This window comes from Podarcis erhardii (genome assembly GCF_964252035.2).
Source record: "Podarcis erhardii genome assembly, chromosome: 10".
In the NCBI taxonomy this organism is placed as follows: domain Eukaryota; kingdom Metazoa; phylum Chordata; class Lepidosauria; order Squamata; family Lacertidae; genus Podarcis; species Podarcis erhardii.
The window spans coordinates 37255029-37276171 of record NC_138500.1 but is presented as its reverse complement, the minus strand read 5'-3'; the positions used below and the strand labels follow the sequence as shown (position 1 = coordinate 37276171).

Here is a 21143-nt window from a genome sequence, read left to right as displayed (position 1 = left end):
GGGCTGGGGAGGAAACAGAGGTCCTGTTTTGCGAGCAGAACTTCACTAACACAGCAGTAAGAGACAACCCTTGAGACAGTTTTATCTCTTAAGTCTTTGGACTCCCAGTTTGGCTTACAAAAATAACTAGTTATAAAAAAACCAGTGTGGAACTTCAGCTCTTTGCTTACTGATTTAAATATTTTATTAGTCAAAAAACTATCATTTACTAAGTGGTGTAGAGAGTAAAGCAGAAGATTGTTCTTGCTCATTGTGTAATAGAATACACAATGAAAAAGGGATTGAGGGGAGAAAGCAATTTCAAGTATCAATTCTTAATTATCTAATCTCAGCAGTACTTGACTGGACAGTTAAGTCCAGTCGCAAATGACTCTGGGGTTGCGGTGCTCATCTCGCTTTACAGGCTAAGGGAGCTGACGTTTGTCCGCAGACAGTTTTTCTGGGCCATGTGGCCAGCATGACTAAGCCACTTCTGGTGAAACCAGAGCAGCGCACGGAAACGCCATTTACCTTCCTGCTGGAATATTTATATACTTGCACTTTGATGTGCTTTCAAACTGCTAGGTTGGCAGGAGCTGGGACCAAACAACGGGAGCTCACCCCGTCACAGGGATTCGAACCGGCGACCTTCCGATCAGCAAGCCCCAAGCCTCTGTGGTTTACACCACAGTGCCACTCGCGTCCCAGTCTTGACTAATAATGGGAAAGTAATTATCATGTTTTGCAAGATATTTGTTCATATGTTGTAGGCACAGAATGCCCAGATTTCTGCATAATTGGAACGTTGCATAAGAACATGAATGATTTGGCTTGGAACATCTTACAAGACTTAAAGGTAAAGGGACCCCTGACCATTAGGTCCAGTCGCGGACGACTCTGGGGTTGAAGCATTCATCTCGCTTTATTGGCCGAGGGAGCCGGTGTACAGCTTCCGGGTCATGTGGCCAGCATGACTAAACCGCTTGTGGCGAACCAGAGCAGTGCATGGAAACAACCATTTACCTTCCCACTGGAGCAGTTGGTGACTCAGATCTGAAAAGTAAAGGAAAGATATATGGTTCCATGCTATCAATAGTAAGGTTAATCAATCACAGTAAGTAAAGTATATAAAAAGAGAAAAGGTACAGAAAGCAGCTACTAAAATAGCAACATTAAACCAGAGGAAATGGTTTTGTACCCTTTTGGAAGAAAAAAAGAATCAAGTTACCCAGAGCACTAAAATTACGAAAGACAAAATATGTTATTTCAGTTAAGTGTTTGGAAAGGAAAGGAATATTAAAATGGGAGCAGATCAATGTCATGATAGTGGCATTTTCTTTTTGGTTTTACAAATGAATCTATTCTGTAACCACTCCTGATTATAGATGTTACCATTACACATTGCAGTCTCAACCAGCAGAGGGCACTGCTTTACAAGACCTCGGCTTTACTTACCTATAATTTAACTACATACAGTGGTACCTTGGTTCTCAAACTTAATCCATTCCGGAAGTCCGTTCCAAAACCAAGGTATACTTTCCCACAAAAAGTAATGCAAAATGGATTAATCCGTCCCAGACTTTAAAAAAACCCCTAAAACAACAATTTAACATGAATTTTACTTTCTAATGAGACCAATCATCCATAAAATGAAGGCAATAATCAATATACTGTACTATAAAATAAATGAGACAATATTGTAGATGATAAAAAAAATTCTTACCTACACTGATGATAGTCATTGTTTGGGTGGGGGGCTTTTATCCATTTCTGCAGTCACACAATCAACCTGGGTTCCACATTCCCCAAAACGAAGGCACTAGGCAGTCCCCCAAAAGTCCCCAAAATGAAGGAGCAAGGCAGAGACAAAGGCAAAAGACAGACTCCCAAAAACAAAGGAACAAGGCAGAATCCCAAAATTTTCCACTCACCCCTCCCATTGAGTGGGTAGGCTTACCTGGCAAGGTGCCGCCACCCCCCTTGCTACCAGCTGGGAGTGTGGTGGGGGCCAGTAAAGGGCTGGTGCTTTGTTTTCTTACCTGGAGTTCATCACTGGACTTCGCTGTTGTTTAGGTAAGCGTTCCTCATGGGGGTTTGCGGTTGTGGTGCAGCCTGCTAGGCCTCCCATGGCGGGCGCCTTTTTCCCCCGGCAGTGGAGGCCGAATCAGGGCATGTTCAGCTTCCGAAAAAAGTTTGATAACCAGAACACCTATTTCCGGTTTTGCAGCGTTCGGGTTCCAAGCTGTTTGTGAACTAAGCTGTTCGAGAACCGAAGTACCACTGTACTAGAATGGGGGGCGGGGGTACAGAGAGAAGTAAAATGAAGACTTTAAGACATTATCAACAATTTGAGGAAAATTTGAAGCGTGAGTGGGGTACACCAGGAAAGTTAAGCAGTTTGTAAGGAACTATAATACTGGATCGTTTTACACTTTTCTGAATAATTTGGCACAAGGGTACCTAAGTGCAACTATGTGTTTGTCTTGGTCCTCTGAAAGGAAGGGGAAGAACTGAACAGCTCCCCTCTCTTCATTTGCAAGTCAAGAGTGGCAGGAGGTGATGCAAAGATAAAAATAGGGCACATGTTAATACTCTTATTATTTACAGAAGTTCAATTTAACAAGCAAGATGAATCCAAAGACATTTACAAGCTGCTTTAAAGTAACTTTGAAGTGGCCAAGAACATACGTGTAATGCTATACATGTTAACTTGACAATAAGCCCAATTGTATTACATTAGATTTGCTCCTGAGTAGACACATAGGATTGTGCTGTCAATGAGCTAGGCCTCTCTTTTCCAGAGTGCATCAAAGTGAAACCAGATTCTGCAGTGACAGAGTATCATTTGCCACTTGTATACAATACTCATAAATCCTGAGAAGCCGTGTATGGCTACAAATACAAAATGGGCAGCTAGAAACTTAAAGAGCTTCAGTAAAAGGAAACTAAAAGAAGGTGAAAGACACGGCTATGCTAATAAGCCACCACAAGGTAGTCCCTTGCAGCCATGCAAATGGAAATAAATCAAAACTGGTCTTGCCATTGTTATTTGCTATAGAGCACTAGCAATGTACATTTACATTAAGCTTCCTTGGGATGAGCTTGTGGTATTTATGTGCCTTTTCCATCTAGAAAAAGCATAATTCAGTGAGTTGAGAGTGCTTGCTTATGAAAAATGTGAACCCTGAGAGTTGGTGAAAGTGTTTCTAACTGGTACAAAACCAGTCTTGAACATTTCAATCCAGCAATATGTTTATTTACTGACAGCAGGAAATATTTCAGCCCACAGCAGAAAGACAGATTTTGTGGCTGTTCTTATTTCAGTTATGAACAGAAGAGGGCTCCAAGCTCTGCACTAATTGGATACGGAAAGTGCATGTGTTGAGATGCTTCAGTCAACAGTACCAAACATCTCCATGAGTGTATTGCCTACAGCGGAGGCAGGCAGATCATTATGGTCTGCCCCAGGAACATCAGACTATTCTTCCCTGCACACACAGCAAAACACTTTGTTAGGGTTTGCAAAAGTCCCTGCTCTCTGGCTACTGCAGATAGAAGCAGGCCTACCGCCCCTATGATTTGCACATGTACTCAGTTATGCTGATATTTCCAGTTAATGTGAGGCTCTATGTGTACAGCATTCTCACTCCCTTAGCTTACTACAGTAGTGTTTTCATTCTTCACTTCAAACAGATCTTAACTTTTAAATATGTGGAAGAAGCCTTTCTGACACAGAGAATTGCTCACTTCTCCCCAAAGCTGTAAGGATCAAATGAAATGCAATGGCAGCAGTTAAATGTGCTTAAAACACCCAATCATTTAGAAACTACGAAAAGGGGTGAGTGGAAGATTTTTAAAACAAGCTGACAAAAGGAGTGCAAACCTCTTCCCAATCAACTGCAACTTACCTCGCCCATATCTATCTATCTATCTATCTATCTATCTATCTATCTATCTATCTATCTATCTTCTCCTCAAATGAGCTGTGCCTGTATTCTCCAGCAGTGGGAAAGCAGCTTGGGGAGTGACTGAGCAAGATGATGGCTGGAGAAGAAAGAGTTAAGCATCTCTCTTGAATCTCTTGGAATCTCAACTATATCTTTTCAGTGGTGGTGCAGTGGTTAGAGAGTTGGACTAGGACCTGGGAGACCAGGGTTCAATTCCCCACTTGGACATGAAGCTCACTATGTGACCTTGGGCCAGTCACCATCTCTCAGCCTAGCCTACCTCACAGGATTGTTGTGAGGATTAAATGAGGGGCATGATAACTATGTAAGCCACTTTGAGCCCCATGGAGAAAAAGGTGGGATATAAATGCACCAAAAAATTAAATAACATTAATTGACTTAATTAAGACAGGTTCATTAATTTCAATGGGTATACTGTTGAGTAGAACTTAATTCAATACCACCCTCTGATTCCAGGCTCTCTCTGCAGCTTTTCATTATACAAAAACCAGAGAGAGAGGCCACTGTAGTATAACATCTTGAACCTTTTCACTGCCTTGTTCATATATTTGGGAACGCTGCTTGCTCATTCGCTGTTGCTTTCATGAATAAGCTAATGACAGAATACCTAAAACAAAGTTATATTTCAGATAGTAGTTTGCTACTTAACCACAAAGATAGCACTTATGTAACCCCTGTGCATGGACTAAGTGCTTGGATTTTATATTTGAAGTTTTAATGTGCAGTATTAATAATGAACAGCAATCCATCTCACACACAAAAAGCAGAAATGCAGTCTCACTGGTATAGGTCTTTCAAGATTTTAGGGATACTTAAATGATGTTTGCATTGTGTTACACTAACATGGGAATACGTTGGGGGTGGGTGCCTGTAATCTAATTGCATAAGCGTTGAAAGCATCTGTGAATACAGATTGTATTTCTTTTCTGAAAACACAAGACCACAAACCAATCCCAGGTACCGCAGAGGTAAAGTACACGCTTTGCATTCTCATTGTCCCAGGGTCCCTTGGCTTCGCCTGCTATTTGTGTGGGACAGGGCTAAAAGGCTGGAATTCAATGCATACTTATTTGGGAATAAGTTCCACCGACTCAGTGGGTCTTCTGAGTAAATATGATAAAATGACACAATCACCGATGGTAGTTCCTTAGTTTTCTATAAATTCAGTTGTCCTTACCAAAATGTTGGTTTCACTCTCTCGTTTTAGTTAGGTTAAATGAATTAGATAGCAACAAGCAGTCCTTCTTCATTCACCAGATTGCAGTCAGGAGTACAAAGGCCTCAACAGGTTTCCCTCACAATTTTATTATCTTAATTGCATCTAAAATGCTTTGCAGCCATCAGCAAGCTTAAACCTGATATTCCTGTTTCCCCATCTAGAGGCTAGATTGTTTGTTTATTGTTAAGTGGGTGGAGCAGGTGTAATAAACCTTAATCTGTTGTACATTATAATTAGCAGGTGCAGAAATTAAGAGAAAATACCACTGTCTTTTCAATTGGTTCTACAGAAGCACGCTATTAGACAGGTAACAAAATTTAATGCACATATAAATTGTTCCTGGGTAATGGACTGGATTAGAGCTAATAAACTCAATAAATTAAAACAGAAGATAGCATTTCAATGCTTTTGTTTTATTGCAAACTTCACCTTTTGAAGAGTATGGCATAAATTCAATAAGGAACCAAACTAGTAATTTCTCTCACCTGCCTCCAACAATTCCTTGTAGGTTTCCATTTCTTCATATTCTTCAACCATGTCCCAGCCCTGAGCAAAATAAAAAGGTGTGGATTCAAATTCTTGCCTAGCAGGTGTCTGGGATCACCCCAAAACGGTTGTTAAGGAAGAGGCAACTCCTCCAACTGGACCATCACCTTTAAAGACTGAGTAAGATACTGTCATCCCTAGTCTGTACTTCTGTTGTAAAATGAAAATTGTCATTAGCCATGGTTCTCAATAGACACATGCTTTAGCCCTTGGCAACTCTATGGTGAAAGTCAATTCCATTTTATACCAGAATTGTATAAAATGGAGTTAAGAAAATACCTGCTGGGCTTCAGGTTATCAACCAAATCTACTTAATATATTTTATCACCATTATAATCAAGAGCAACATTCCTGCAGCAACACTGCGTGGTTACATCAAGGAATTGCAATATAATTATTCTGATGTAATAGCATGGCTATATAACTTCAGCGTAAGCTAAGCCACATGCTGTCTCACAAACTAATTGTACCTTTGCATGGGCATGTTCACACCCAAGAACAATGTACCGTATTTTTCGCTCTATAAGATGCACCAGACTACAAGACGCACCTAGTTTTTGGAGGAGGAAAACAAGAAAACAAATATTCTGAATCTCAGAAGCCAGAACAGCAAGAGGGATCGTTGCGCAGTGAAAGCAGCAATCCCTCTTGCTGTTCTGGCTTCTGGGATAGCTGCGCAGCCTGCATTCGCTCCATAAGACGCACACAAATTTCCCCTTAGTTTTTAGGAGGGAAAAAGTGAGTCTTATAGAGCAAAAAATACGGTATATGTGGGGGGGGGGCAGGGGCGGGGAACTGAGCTACAAAGAGCCCGAGGAAATAAAGGTGACTGAAAAATCAATGCAGCCAAGTATTCCTGAAGTTTATTCTTGCCAAGCATTCCCGATGTTCTAATTGGAGAAGAGCCCATCCTGTGGCAGGGCTAGAAAACAGGTCTTCCTATGCTAAGTCTGAACTGAAAGCAGGAAGGAGAGAAATACTATGTTGAAAGCCAAGTGCTAGTTTTTCTTCCAAGACCAAAGAAAGCAGCATGGGGAAGGCAGGCAGGGATACTTCCTCCCACCCCAACATAATAGTTGACACTGGCACACAGAGCTAGACTTGCATGGGTGCCATTATGTAAAACCTGTTGGGATCCGAGTCTCAAAGTCTGTGTTGGCTCAAATGGAGGAAGGAGTGGCATGCAGCACACTTCCTGAATTCTCAGAATTACTCACTTTCTGCCTGAATTCTCAGAATTGCTGATTTCTTTAAAAACACAAAAAAACAAGTTTTCGCCAAACCATCAGATATACATAATAACCTTAAGCCAATATGTACTAAAGCAAATACGAACATAAAATTTCCCCACCCCATAATATCCAATTTTTAGGCAAACATAAGATTTCAATGGCCAGTTCAAGACTGGAAATAATTCCAGATATAAACAAATGCAGCCATAGTCTGGGAGCCCCATCTTGCATCCGTGTGATAGATAGGCATAGAGTGAGTTAGTTGCTTTCTGTTTCACAACAAACTTGTGCGTTAAATTTGTAGTTATGAATAAAGAATTCTTTTAAGGTGGGGAAACAGATTGAGAATTGCTTACTGAAGAGTGTCCAGAGAGTTCAAAATACAGCAGGGAAATAAATACTACAAGCACATTGGAAACAGTAATGTTGCAGGATAATTTTTTGTTAGGACCACAGCAGGGGAGGAACGGGTTAGACTCACACCCTGCAACTGCTATGCCTATGATGATCCCAATTATCAGCCCTTCTATTTGCATTTTTTACAATTTGCATGTTAATGCAAAGATGTATTTTTAAATATTGCCTCTAGTCTGGCCTTCAGTATAAGACGAACTCATGTGTTCAATTTAATTGGCATACTTTTTTTCAGGAAAAACAGTAAAGTTGTCATGTTATTTGTCATATTCTGCTATGCCACTTTGGTTAGAAAAAAATTCTTGCTTAAGTGAGAAAATATGTGAAGAGCCTCAGCAATACTGCAGTAAAAAAGGGTCTCAAGTACAAGAATGCATATTCTCTTTTCAGTAAGGAGTCGGAAAAAGTTTGCATTTGTGCAGTGCTTTTTTCATGGGGTATGCAGGGATATGCATACCCCTAAACATTTTGTGAATCTAAGTTTGGCCTCATTAAGGGGCAGTATTTCAATATGAGTAGGAAAATGAGAGTACCCCTTAACATTTTTATTTTTATTTTAGAAAAAAAAGCACTGCATTTATGTGTTGCTTTGTTTTCTCCCTCTCAAGGATCTCAACTCTGGTCCCCTGTAGTCCAAATTCAACACACTGTTAATTATGTAACATTGTCTTCCATTTGTCAGAAAACATATTACACCTTCCCATAACTTATTGAATGTACCCCTGTTCTCCGAATCTTCATTTTTGCAACGAACAGGGCAAACTTCAATTTGGGGCACAAGAGGAAACGTGTTTTAAGCTGTTACTCTCATCCAGTCTGTAACTCATTGCTAGACGGCATTTACCAGTTTGACAGTACAATCCTAACCAAATTTATTCAGAAGAAAGCCTGAGTTCAATGTGGCGCCCTCACGCACACCTCTCGTACTCACCGAGGCCTCCTGACCCTAACAAATATTTAGATTGAGGTTTTTTTTGTGTGTTTTTTTTTTGCTTGGGGGTTGGGAAATCACCTATTTTGTTTTGGATCTGTGTATATTTGTTTCAGGTACATATATGTTTGGCTTACGGGTTTGTTTTCTTTTTATTGGCGTATGTGTGTGATTCTGAGCATTACTGTTTTTTCTTCCTCTGCCAGATGGGTATTTTGCCGTGTCTGTCTACAGTTTATTGGATTTCCAAATGTGCCCCTGGGCCCCCCAAAAATTGAGACCCCCTGCCTAGCAAGTGTGGTTAAGTTTGCAGCCAGGCTTCCATCAAATCACTCACCAGGGCCCTTGCTGCACTGGCCACACCCTTCAGAAGGTGTGGAGAGGGAGGGAATCAAACCAGTCTCTCTGTAGGTTAGAAAATGCTTGTTATCTTATCTACATTAATAAACTGGAGCCAAGAACTCAGGTTTAAAACAAGACTGGGAGAATGGAAGGTGGAGCTTGATTCACTTTCAGTCTACAATCCTTGTGATCACTGAGAAATGTCAGAACTGAAAGTTGTTTTCTAATCTGGAAGGGTCTAGAACAGGGTAGATAAAAAGCAATGATTTTTTTTAAAAAAAATGTATATTATTTTAAAAAATTTATTATTCCAAAAATGAAACCTCCATCTGGTTGTAAATATTAAGATTATACCAGCAAGAATGAGTCTTTCTGTAAAAAAATATGATTTAAATCAAGTCTTACTGAATAGTGATTTAAATCAAGTCTTACTGAATAGTGATTTAAATTGATTTGATTTAAATCAAATCCACCCTGGTCTAGGATCAATAAAGAAACAGAAACAAATGAGGAAGTCGGGCAAATAATCAGGTTGCATACTTTTTTTTTCTTTGGTAGGGATTCCAACTTCAGGTTCCCTAAATGATACAACTTCTTTTCTTTTTTTTTTTAGATCACTTGTATTTCCAAACAAAAGACAAAGGTTACATTTCAGCTGGCTGATGAAAAACCTTTAATATACTTTAATGTATTTTACTGGTTGAGCCAATGCATTCAGAAGTCAGCATCGCTGAGTTCAATAGAGCTTACTCCCAGGTAAGTATGGACAGTACAGCAGTCATGCGCCCCAAAATTTATATTTAAGATACCAAATGATTTCTTATTGAAACACTGCCATCGCATCCTTCATTTTCGTACCAAATTTCTTCCAGAAAATTAGACTACATCTCACTAGCAAAATAAATATCCATTTCCCCACTTTTTGAGGTTTACATAAGAATACAGCTAGTTCAGGCCAAAGGCCCATCTAGTCCAGCATCTTTGTCCTCAAAGGGGACAAGCAGATGCCTGTATAAAGCCCCTAAGCAGCAGCAGTCTCCCTACTTGATTCCCATAAACTGGTGTTCATACTGCCTCTGAAATGGAGGTAGAACATAGCCTTCTTTTCTAGTAGTCATTGACAGCCTTATCCTTCATGAATTTGTCTAATTCTCTTTTAAAGCCATCCATGTTGGTGGCCATCACTATATCTTGTGGGAGTGAATCCTATCAACTACATGCTGTATTGATTTTATCTGTCCTGAATTTTCCGGTATTCAGGTTCAATTTGGAAGTGAGCACAGAGGGGAAAAGAAGGGGGATAACTCAAAAAGTTTTGGAAAATACTATGACATATTAAAATACTAGCCCAAGACACAAATATTGAAAGCACTGCCACACAATCCTGCTAAATATGAAAATATCAACAACTGGACCCACCAGCTGCTATTACTCCAGAGGGAGGCTTTCTGTTCTCTGCATTTCAGTACTACAGTCACTAGAGGGGAAAAGCAGATTTTGTTCTCAATTAAATGCTGCAAGATCCCATAATTTTCCTAAGTAGTGATTAGGGTACTGTACTATGTACTGTTCTAGAATCAAATCCCCAATCGGTCTTGAAGTTCCCCAGCTGACCTTGGGCCAGTCACATTCTCTCCCTGCCTAACCTTGCATGATTAGGCCAAAAAAGTGAGAACCTTGGAAGACTCCCTGAGTTCCTTGGAGGTAGAACATAATAAAAGAATAGGTAATTAATTAATCTACTTGCCAAAGTACAAGAACTCTAATGAGTCATTTTTCTGTAATTAAATCTGAGGGAGAGTAACTTCCTCTGTATTTTTATATTATTACTTGCCCCATAACCCTTTGGAAATCCTTTTTTAGTGAACCCATATTTCTCTTTTCAGCAGGAAGCTGAAAAGGTTTCTTGAAAATTCAAACAAAGGATCATGAGAAAGCAATTTAGTGGCAGAGAAAGTCTAAAGATGCTGTTTATATCTAAAAAAAAATTAACAAACAAAAACTGGATGAAGTCACGTATACCACAAATACTTAATAAAGACGTATTTGTCTCGGAATACATTGCAGAATTTTTTCAGGATGAATCAGATGGGCTTAAGGAATTTTTTCAAGTCTAAAACTAGGCCATATTAAATGAAACTGTCTTCCATAACAGATTTGTTCCCAACTGTGCTTTGAATTTTTAAAAACACCCACGGACCTGTTCCGCTGACATTAATTCTAGTACATACAAGACAAACCAAAAATGTAGGAAGTGCCTTAGGAATATTTACAAAGTTGTTGTCCCCCAGAAGGGAAACTAATGTTTCTGAACTAAAATTATTAAGTTATCCAATGCCAATAAATTATAGCTTAACTATAAGGTATATCCGTCTCATAATTGTATACTTAAGCAGCAACAAGTTTTAACGTGCATATATCTCAGAAGGTGTTTACTACACATAATTTGATAATCATGCTTAGTCCTATGCAATTTACTCAGAGGTAAGCTCAGAGTTCACAAGGTAAGCTCATTAAATAAGTTCATGGTTCACAAGGAACTAGGCACAGGATTGGAACCCAAATTTGAAGACAACAAAGTAGTAAATAGGAATCCAGTGCATTGAAAATGTACTTTTAACCAGCTAGTTCTAGAAATAATGTACTCATGGGACAAAGTGCTCTAAACAGATATGCTTGCAAATTACTTTTCTCAACTCAGTCAAAAGCAAGAGATTTTAATATAGAATTATAATTAGAAACATGGAAATCTACAATGCCGTTTTCTACTTTGCCACCATAGCTGTCTTGCACTGGACAAATAGCCAGTTACATATTACTCTCTACATGATGTGTTCAGGAAATGAATTAACACCTACAAATTTTAAAACCCATATAAACCAGATCCTGAACATGTTTACTTGGAAACAAGTTCCAATGGGAATTGCTTCCTGGAAAGTAAGCCAAGAACCGTGGCCTTAGCCAGAAGCAAACCCCAATTATTTGAAGTAAACGAAGGGGGAATCAAAGTCCTCCCTATTCATAACAATTGCTTACAACAGACAGATACAACGTAGCTTGAAGCACACATAAATATTTTACTTATTTATCTAGGAAACTTGCCTTTTCTACATAACAATTCAAAAAGGAGAACAAAAATGAAAACAGGATACAATCTAAAAATAACAACCCTATCTGAAGAAAATAATAAGTGGGAATGGAATATAACAACCAAGAAAACTGATCAGGTATTTAAACCACAAAAATTATTTATAAACCAGAAAATGCCTATCAAACTGAACAAGTCTCTGAAGCCCATTTAAAGGAGTCACAGTCCTAAAATCTGGTAAATGGTCTTTCTTGAGGCCATTGGCTCAAACAACCTGAGAGCCATTCCTGAGAAAGTCCTCTTTATGGCAGCCACTAACCGTGATAGGCAATAGCACTCTAAGGAGGCAGGTACACATGAAAAAAGACACTCTTCCTCAAATACCCTAGTCCCAGATCACGAAGAGTTTTAAGGGTGCAATCATAAACACTTTTTATTAGGGAGTAAACCTCTCAAAGACAGTGGGACTTACTTCTAAGTAAACATGGAAAGTACTGAATTGCGAAGTTAAGATCCGGCCCCTTGCATAGGAACCAAATGCAGACCAGTGGAGCGCTCACACAGAATTGGCATTATATGGCCCTAAATCCCAAAATTAGCATGGGTGCTGCATTTTTAAAAGGTATGAAAACACTTCTTTCATTATTTTCTCAGCTTTAGTAAGAAATGTGAAGAGATTTTATTTTTGTATTTCCATGTAACAAATTGTCTTGCAGCAGATGGGTTTTACGTTGATGGATTAAAATATTTCCATTGTTATGCTGTTTTACTCCCTCCATGGGGCTTCTTTATTTGTAATTGTTTAATTTAAATTGCACTGAAGGGGTAGGGTTTATGCTTTCTAAGTAAAATAAAGGTCAAATGTAATTCAAGGCCAGCATTACATGGGCTTCACCCTCCTGCCAGCCTGAGGAAGGAAAGATGTAAAGCATGATGAACACCCTGGATTTTCTATTAAAAATAAAAATACAGTGGAACCAAATGCTTAATGTATGACGTGGCCCTAAGTCTGAACCCTGTATTTACAACCATTCAGAGCTGCAGTTTAAGGCTGCAATTCTACACACACTTCACTTGGGAGAGAGTATCTTTCATCTTTTATGTTGTGAACTGCCATAAGATCAACAGATACAGTGCTATATAAAAATTTAATAAATAATAAATAGTAATAATCTCACTAGGACCAAATTCCACATAAACATGACTGGGGCTTGCTTGGGATAACATGCCACACATTCATAAATGTGATATCTCTATCACAATAACTTTTTGTGTTGTTTTCCTGCCGCCACAAAAGTTAAAGAAAAAGCTTTAAGCACACCATTGTTTTATTTTCAGTGCCTAAGGCATTATCTTACTATAGATTGATTGATTGATTGATTGATTATTCAGTGGCCAATAGTAATTTATAGAGTAGAACTCTCATTAACAATATTTCACTGCATTCAGTACCAACTAGTAAAACAGGTTTCTTGTCTTTTGCAGGTTCTAAACCATCACAAGCAGGTGCCAAAAGTTTTTTTTTTTTAATACACATCCTTAAAGGAAACAGTGGTGGTGTGTTTGTAGGAACCTGTTTTCACTGTCCATGCATATGATGCAGTATCAAGCCCAATACCAATTACATGGGGAAATTCTCCAACAAGAAAGAAACAAATTCCCTTCATTCCGTGAGCTTTACTAAACTTGGTGAGGTGGTGGAATAATGCTTGGCTATTCACAGTGCCCCCCTTACAGGCAATTTCATTTTGTTCACTAAGAAGAATGGATCAGTCATTTCCTTTGCCACTTTGCAACCCAAATCCTATGTTTATTTGGAATGAAGCCCCACTGTGTTCAACAGGATTTATTTACAAGTGAATGTACAGGAATAAATCATTAGAAATGATTATAGATTTTCCCCATTACAAACTCATTGGCACACCATGCCCATTCCTTCTGGGGGAAACAAGCAGATCTAAAACGGCTAGCTTACCACATTTTGAAGGAATGCACATTACCTATTCGACCATTATCAACAGCGATTTCGTTGCCTCTTAAACCGGCACCTCTGGGCCACTGCACACTTTCAAAGGGAAAGCACCGACCCATCACTGTGTCACAATCGCACACACGTACTCGGCGAAGGCATGTGTACACGCAACGCGAAGCTGCGCTGCCAATGGTGGCTTACCAGAGTACGTACACGCGTCTGCCACGTACACACAGAACAGATTCGCGTGCCATCGACACAGCTCTCTGCGATGAAGGAACGGTCACATATCTCCAGCCAGCCCAACCAGTTTCGTGCGACACTTTTCATACAATCGCCAGTTGAAAGGGACTCCCAAAGTCATCTAGTCCAACCCTCTGCAATACAGGCGTCCCCGGGTGGTCTCGAACCACCAACCTTCTGGTTAACAGCCAGATGCACTAACCCATTGGGCCACTGGCACGTTTCTCCGGTCAGTTCTCTTTCAATAGCTACAGACACCAGAATCTCTCTGACAACAACAATAACAACAACAAAAGCTGCAGCATCGACTCTTTTCCATTGGCAACCGGTCAGTCGGAAGAAATGGCTGCTTCCTAGCAATTGCAAAAAAAACCCAAAAAACCATTTTCAGGGGCGGGCGGGCGGGCGAGGCTGTTATTCAGGGCGACAGGAGCTTATGTTTTGTTTTTGCAAGCGCACCACTTCCCTCCCACTCCTATTGTGAGGAGAGCGCGAGAGAAAGGAGCGGCGGCCGCGGCTGCTGCTGCTGTTGCTGCAAGACGAGCCCCATTGAAAGCCGAGGCGCAGGAGCCGGGCTGTCACGTGACGCGGTTCCTGGAAAGTTCTTGGAAAGCGGCCTTTGCATTTTTACCATTCGAGGAAGGAAGGAAGGGAGGGAGGGAGCGAAGGAAGGCGGCGCAGGAGACGGGCAAAGGAGGCGGCGGAGCCGAGCACCCACTTCGCTCCCGACGACGCGCCTCCTGGTTTTGAAGTTTGCGAGCTGCCGTCGAGCTGAGAAGCCATGCAGGACACCCCCCCCCCCTTGTTGAAAGCTGCCGGCCCCAATTCCTTCAGAGCAAATAAATAATATGCAGCGAGTCCGGGGTGGGGGGAGGGGTGTTTGAGGCGTTCCCCACGTGCATTCTGTCCTCTTCGTTATGCCTGCCTCTCTCTCCCCCCCCTCACCCCCCACCCGGCGGCGGGGTTGGTAGCGTGTGCGCGCACGCGCCAGCGAGAAAATCCCTCCAGCCCGCCGGGAATTGTTTGCTGGGCGTCACGGCGTCACATGCAGATTTCCTGCCCTTGGTAGTAACAGCTCTTTGCAGAGAAGAATAACCTGCACTCGCCTGCCTGCCCCGCTGCGAGAGAGCCAGGCTTGCCGGGGGCTGGGGGGGGGGGCGGGCTGGAGAGAAACAGAGCCGCCGCTGCCGCCGTCTCCGCCCAGCCAGCAGCGCGCTTCTCCCTCTGGCAACAAAAGCGAGGCTGAGCGCGCTGGCCTCCCGGGTTCCCAAAACAAAGGCGAGCTCCTGCAAGCGCCTTCGGCCAGTGCGGGGGGGGGGGGAGCGGGGCGGCCGGCCGGGCGGGCGGGCGGGGAATCCAGGCGGCGCTTGCAGGCGGAGGTAAGAGTTTTCCGGAGTGCGCGCGGTCGTCTCCCCCCCCCCCGGCTCGCCCCCGGGGCCGCCCACCGCGTGTTTCCTCGACAGCAGCCCGCGCGCCTGGCTGCCTGGAAAGCGAGGAGAAGGCGCTCCACCTTGAGGCCAGCCAGAGGGAGCCCGATCGCGCTGTCCCGGGTCTGGCCCAGGTGGAAACCGGCGAGGGGCCCTTCCCCACCTTCTCTAGTGCTTTCCCAAAGGCGGGAGAGCCGCCTCCCCTGCGAGGAAATCGGGGCGAAGCGGGAAGGACCTCCTGCGCTCGCTCGCCTTGCAGCGGATGCTCTGCAAGACGCCCAGCCTAGCGGGATTCCGCAGGAGCGCTCCTAAGCGGCCACCGGCTCTTTTTCTCTCCCGCAGGGTTGCAGGTTGCTGGCGGCCAGGATCCGGATGGGCTGGGGCAGCCGCCGGGGCCTCGGGGCCGGGGCACGGCGCCTCTAGCTCGCTCGCTCGCTCGCCCCCCCCTCTCCCAAACCTCGAGCCCCCAAATGACCCTGCGCTCGGACGAATCCTCGGATGGCACCGACAGGACTGGGCCCCAGTGGGAGGCTGCCGGAGCAGCAGCAGCAGTGGCGGCGGAGCCTTCCGAGGAGGAGCGCCTGGAGTTCGCCATGCGGGAATTGAGGCTCGCAGGTAAGTCCGATTGGGAGCAATCGTGGCCTTGGCGAGGTGAAGGTCCCTCCGGGGTTGCCCCGGGGTGACCAAAGAGGAAAAGGCTGGGGGTTTCTCCTTTTGCTGCGCTCCCCGGACACTGGCCAGATACAAAGGGGGGGGGGGACTTGTGCGGTTGTGGGAACCGGAGGGGCTCCCCGCCTCCTTCCCTGCCGGTGCCTTCGGGGCTGTAGCGTGGGAAGGGCTGGGAGGAAAAGCGGACCTGGATCGGGTTCCCGAGAGGACGAGCGCGACATCTGCGCGCGTTCTGTAGGATCGGGAAATGGAACGCGCAACTTCGGGGGGCGGCGCGTCGGGAAGAAGAGCAAGAGCTTCGGCTCGAGATGCGAGTCAAAAATACCCCGCAAGCCTGAATGCTTCCCCCTCCTCCCCCCTTTGCCATTGAGGAGGCTCCCTGGAAAGCTGCGTCGAGGTTTTGGTTCCGAGGATTCGCGACCTAAAATAACGAGCCGAGCAAGGTAGAAAACCACCCATCTTGTATAGTGATCTCAGGGCGAGGCTTTGCGAAGGAGAAGAAAACGAAAAACCCACACTCTCCCTTTCTAAGCGTTAAATAAACTTCTATAGTGGTGTGCCACAACTTCGTTTTGTGTTGGCTTTCACGTTTCGGATTGGGAGGCGTGGATACGTGTGGATTACAGTGGTACCTCGGGTTACAGACGTGCATTTTGCGGGGTGTCACGTATTAGGATTGCTTCAAGGATAACGGTGCCTATCAAAGGCTGTCTTTTAATTTATTCGGCAGCCTTCTCTGTGAATCGAGAGTCGCTGGAGACTTTCTGGGGAAACAGAACTGTGTCTTGAGCAGAAAACAGTTTAATTTGTTCAGTGTAGTTATGGAGCAAAATCTCTCACATGGACAGAATATTCGCTTAAAGTCTTTCAGCTTATTATGTCCTACATTTCTTCCAGGAAAGGCTTTTCAAGAGGGCAGTGATTAGAATTTTACTGCCTTGTCATGGGAATTTGTGCGAACAAAGAAAACAGTTTTCCTACAAAAGCTAGACAGCAAAATATTCTCTTTAGTTTTTTAAAAAAGATTGAAGATGTGGGAAGTTATTACGTGAAAGGGATGGTTTCCCCATCCCTGATTTGTTTTGCCCAAGATAAAGGAAGAATCTTTGGCTGTAAGTATGCCTGCATCTGTAAAGATTATATTGTGCTTTGCTGTTGTGCTCTCTGCATATAGTTTCAGGCATCAGAACATGGTTGGGGTACTTTGGGGTTAAAGTTACTGTTAATCAAATAAGACACATTGCAGGATAGCATGAGCTTAAGTACTTCTGTCACTTATTATAGCACTTGGGCAGACCAATTCTGTGCACACTGCTGACTCAAGTAAGCCCCTCAGTGTTGAATGGGACTTATTCTCAGGTAGACATGCAAGAATGCAGAGGAAAATTGTTCTTGTCTTTGAGACAGGCCCCTTTCACTAAGAGTGAGAGATAGTGAGTTGTTCAAGGCCACCCAGTAAGTGTTTGGTTCAGCAGTGACTGGAAAGGGGTGGGGGTCCTTCTAGTGGAATCTACTTGAGTAACTTTGTTTTCCTCCTCTTATCAGGATGGTACTGGGGTAACCTGAGTGTTGTAGAAGCCAAGGAGAGATTACAAGATACATCTGAAGGGACTTTCTTGGTCAGAGACAGCTCGCACTCTGAGTACCTGCTTACTATTTCAGTAAAAACGTCAGTCGGACCTACCAACCTACGCATAGAATTTCAAGATGGCAAATTCCGACTGGATTCCATTATCTGTGTTCGGTCAAGGCTCCGGCAGTTTGACAGTGTGGTCCACCTGATTGAATATTATGTTCTTATGTGCAAGGATAGAAGAACTGCGTCTGAAATGCCTTCCAATGGAACAGTCCACCTGTATTTGAATAAACCTCTCTGTCATTCAACTTCATCTCTACAGCACTGCTGTAGGGTAGCTATAAACAGATACACTAATGAGATCCAGGAACTTCCTTTGCCAACAAGACTGAAGGAATTCTTGAAAGAATATCAATATCGGATATAAATATATCATCTACTCTGCCTCACTTTTTTAAAAAAAGATATGAATACAGTTTTATGAAATCCAAAGCCCTGTGCAGTCAGCTGCAAAAAAAATGTATTGTGTAAGGTCATTTTGAAAATAGCCAAGGTAATCTTTATGTGTAGAAGTGGCATGGGGTGATGTAGCTTGAACTTAGGACTCCACAGTCAAAACTTTGCAGCAGAGTAATCTCTGCTGTTTCTCCTGATTGGCCAGTCTCTTAAACCTCATTGAGAAAAGTGCCTGTGTTGCAGTGAGGTTGAGATGCAAGCAGAGGAAAGGTTTGTCATTCTTCCACATCCATGCCTTCCTTTGGCTCTTAAAATCCTACTCCTTTATATTGGGGCAGTCCTGCATCTAAAAGTCAGGTCTACCAACCTATATCTTGTTTGGCTCTGCCACATTTGACTGGTTTTCTCTTTTGAGAACCAATGGGAGCATTTTTCCTGTACTACCACCAACAACAAACTAATTCAAGCGTTCTGTTAGTGGTGTGGCTGTCTTTGAAAAATCACTTCTGTACGAAGGGTGGGATTTGTGTGATTCATCACCAGTGATGTCATAGGCGTTACCTAACGCATGTCCCTGAGACTTGTGCAACCGCATTGCAAATAGCAATCTCGATCGATACAGTACCTTGTGGAAGATTCACATTTCCCACTGACAAAATACTGTAGTTCGAGAGCTGAGAAGGTGCAAGTGTCTTCTCGCCAAAAGGGCTAAGGGGAGAGCAAACATCTGGATCCCATACAACAAATGACTTCCTAACTGCATTTATGGCACTCCAAACTTTTCAAAATTTCTGTAGGAGAACCTAGATACTGGGACATAAATTTCCAGATGAAAATAAACAACTGGCACAGAAGTTATTGGTGGGGTGGCAGTTCTATAAGGAATGGGTTAACTGTCTGATTTTAAGATGAGTTTGAGGCTGCCTAAGATGCTGTCTTCTTACAGCATTAATTGCAGCCTGTTCATTCAGTTAATAACTTGTTCATTTTAGTTTATGGCAGAAAATCGGGACATTGTAGAACATAGTGGATATTTTACAACATTATAACACCAGAGTTTTGTTCATATTTACCCCCAAATGTTGACCTAGCAATGCTTTCTGATTCTGAATAACTTATGAAAACCTTCTGATCAGTCCTACTCATTTTTGCTCGGAAATAAGTATTCTTGGGTTGCAGTCAAGTCTCATTTGGGACTGTTCATGGAATAGACTTCTAAGCAGACGTGATTAGGATCAGGTTGTAAGACAGCTAATCACATTGAACCAGAATTAATGGACTCTGCTTACTTGTATATAGCTACAATGATCTCCCTTCAACGTATGGGGACTGTACTACATTGAATAATCTAATTAAAAGGAAACCTTAATTCAAATAAAGCTGAATTGAAAAAGCAAACCCTTCACTCTCTTTTACAATGGCCCAGTGGATCATTTTTATATTAGGGTAGTATACCAAGGTTTTTGTTAGTGTGACAGAGAACTCATTTTTTGTTTTAGATCCACTTACTGCCTATAATAGGCCTCCCTTGAATGAGACTTTATATAAGCCTAGACTAAGGCCTTGCAGTTGTGGTTTCCATGCCTGATCATGGATAGCAGCAATTATAACTTCCTTCTACAATGTAGAATTTTTTTATTCTTATTTACTTGAAATGCAAGAAAGTTTATGTGATCTAAAGATTGTGTTTTCAAGGCTGTAGCTGTCAGATTTCAGATTGTATTAAATAAAGTAAACAATTGCAGAGGCTGCATGTCCTTAATGTGTTTGGGTTATTCGGAAAGTATCTTGTACAGTGCTTAAAAAAACATTCCTTGCCTTCCTTCATCTCCATTGAGAAATATGTGACAAAGAGAAATCTCATTATATCACATTTGTACACACTTATTCAAAAATTAGGTACCTAACATTGTGACTGGTGGTGTTAGTTCTAGTGTACTTTCTGTGCTCCACGGTTTTTGTCTAGTGTATTCCCACAACAACATTAAAGTTTAAAAGCACCGAATGTGTTACTGAATTCCAGCAAGTCAAATACTGCTACATATATACTACATATACAACTACATGTTGTAGCGTTCATAATTTGGTACCTATGAGGTTAAATAGAAGGGTGTTAAATCTTAAGACAGGTCTTGCTGGATCAGACCAAAGATCCATGTACTCCAGCATATTATTTCCCCCCAGTAGCCTGTCAGCTGCCTTTGGGAAGTCCACAAGTAAGGAAATAGATTTTCCTCACAGTGGTGACCTAGCATCTGGTATTCAGTGGCATTCTGATGGTGAACCAGAAGGCTCCACCCATCTATCATGCTTGATAGTGATTTGTAAACCTACGCTCGTTGTCTATTAGAGCTGTCTGAGCTAGTGGCCAGCACCGGAGCTTACAGCTGAATTCCATGAATTCATTACGTGTTGTGTGAAGAACGAATTGCTTTTGTCTGTCTTGTCTGTCTGCTTGTTAGCCTGCACTTTGAACGTTGGTTTTATGAACAAAGGGGGAAATGTTTCTATCTGCTTATTTTATACTAGGCATATTAGCTGCATACGACATTGTACTGTAAAATCCTATGCAAGTTTACTCAGAAGTTCAATGGTACGCAATATTGCTTTAGGACTGAAGTTGGGGGCTCCTTGTATCTGTATTCTGCTTTCCCCCCTTTCTAGCTGAAGTTTAAATATGTCATGACGAGAAGAAGCAACAAAAACTCTGATCTCCTGAAGATTTCTCGACCCTGTAATAGATAGTAAGACAAACTTTTTTTATTATTTTTTTACCCCAGCCCTCCAAAGCTTTGGTTAATCTGCAAGAGTTAGAGTAAGACCACACATTTATTGAGTACACAAGCAGTCTTGGTCTTCCTTGGGTATACATTTGTGGGGATAAATGTAGGTGATCCACAGAGATAATGAACATGGCTGGCAGCAGTTTATGTGATTTGGCCAAATCTGTGCTCACTTGGTTTCTACATTGTTTTGGGCAACTTTGTCAAGCAGAACCTTCTGTCTCTTGAATCAAGTAATGAGGGACTTGCAATGTGAGATCATCCCAGAGGGTCAGGAACAAATTGCATGTTAACATGG

General features: G+C 42.3%; 1 protein-coding gene and 1 long non-coding RNA gene across 5 annotated transcripts; one reads left to right on the top strand and one right to left on the bottom strand.

Annotated features, from left to right (window-relative positions):
• Positions 1 to 1022: 1022 nt before the first annotated feature.
• LOC309351006 lies at positions 1023 to 14239 on the bottom strand. 2 transcript variants are annotated; one of them, XR_014160627.1, is made up of 3 exons: positions 13695 to 14239; positions 5652 to 5712; positions 1023 to 2264 (listed from the first exon to the last, which is right to left on the bottom strand). It is a non-coding gene; the product is annotated as an uncharacterized lncRNA (long non-coding RNA). The 2 variants fall into 2 exon arrangements; XR_014160628.1 differs by having other exon boundaries at positions 1023 to 2259.
• A 657-nt stretch (positions 14240 to 14896) lies between these two features.
• Positions 14897 to 19806, top strand: SOCS2 (suppressor of cytokine signaling 2). Of its 3 annotated transcripts, none has more exons than XM_081878335.1 (3): positions 14897 to 14999; positions 15704 to 15976; positions 17576 to 19806. In XM_081878335.1, the coding sequence occupies exons 2-3, from the start codon at positions 15832 to 15834 to the stop codon at positions 18031 to 18033; spliced, it is 603 nt and encodes a 200-aa protein (XP_081734461.1). In that variant the 5' UTR covers positions 14897 to 14999; positions 15704 to 15831; the 3' UTR covers positions 18034 to 19806. The 3 variants fall into 3 exon arrangements, with proteins under 3 accessions (XP_081734461.1, XP_081734460.1, XP_081734459.1); XM_081878334.1 differs by lacking the exon at positions 14897 to 14999 and adding an exon at positions 15147 to 15212; XM_081878333.1 differs by lacking the exon at positions 14897 to 14999 and adding an exon at positions 15188 to 15313.
• The last annotated feature ends 1337 nt before the right edge of the window (positions 19807 to 21143 follow it).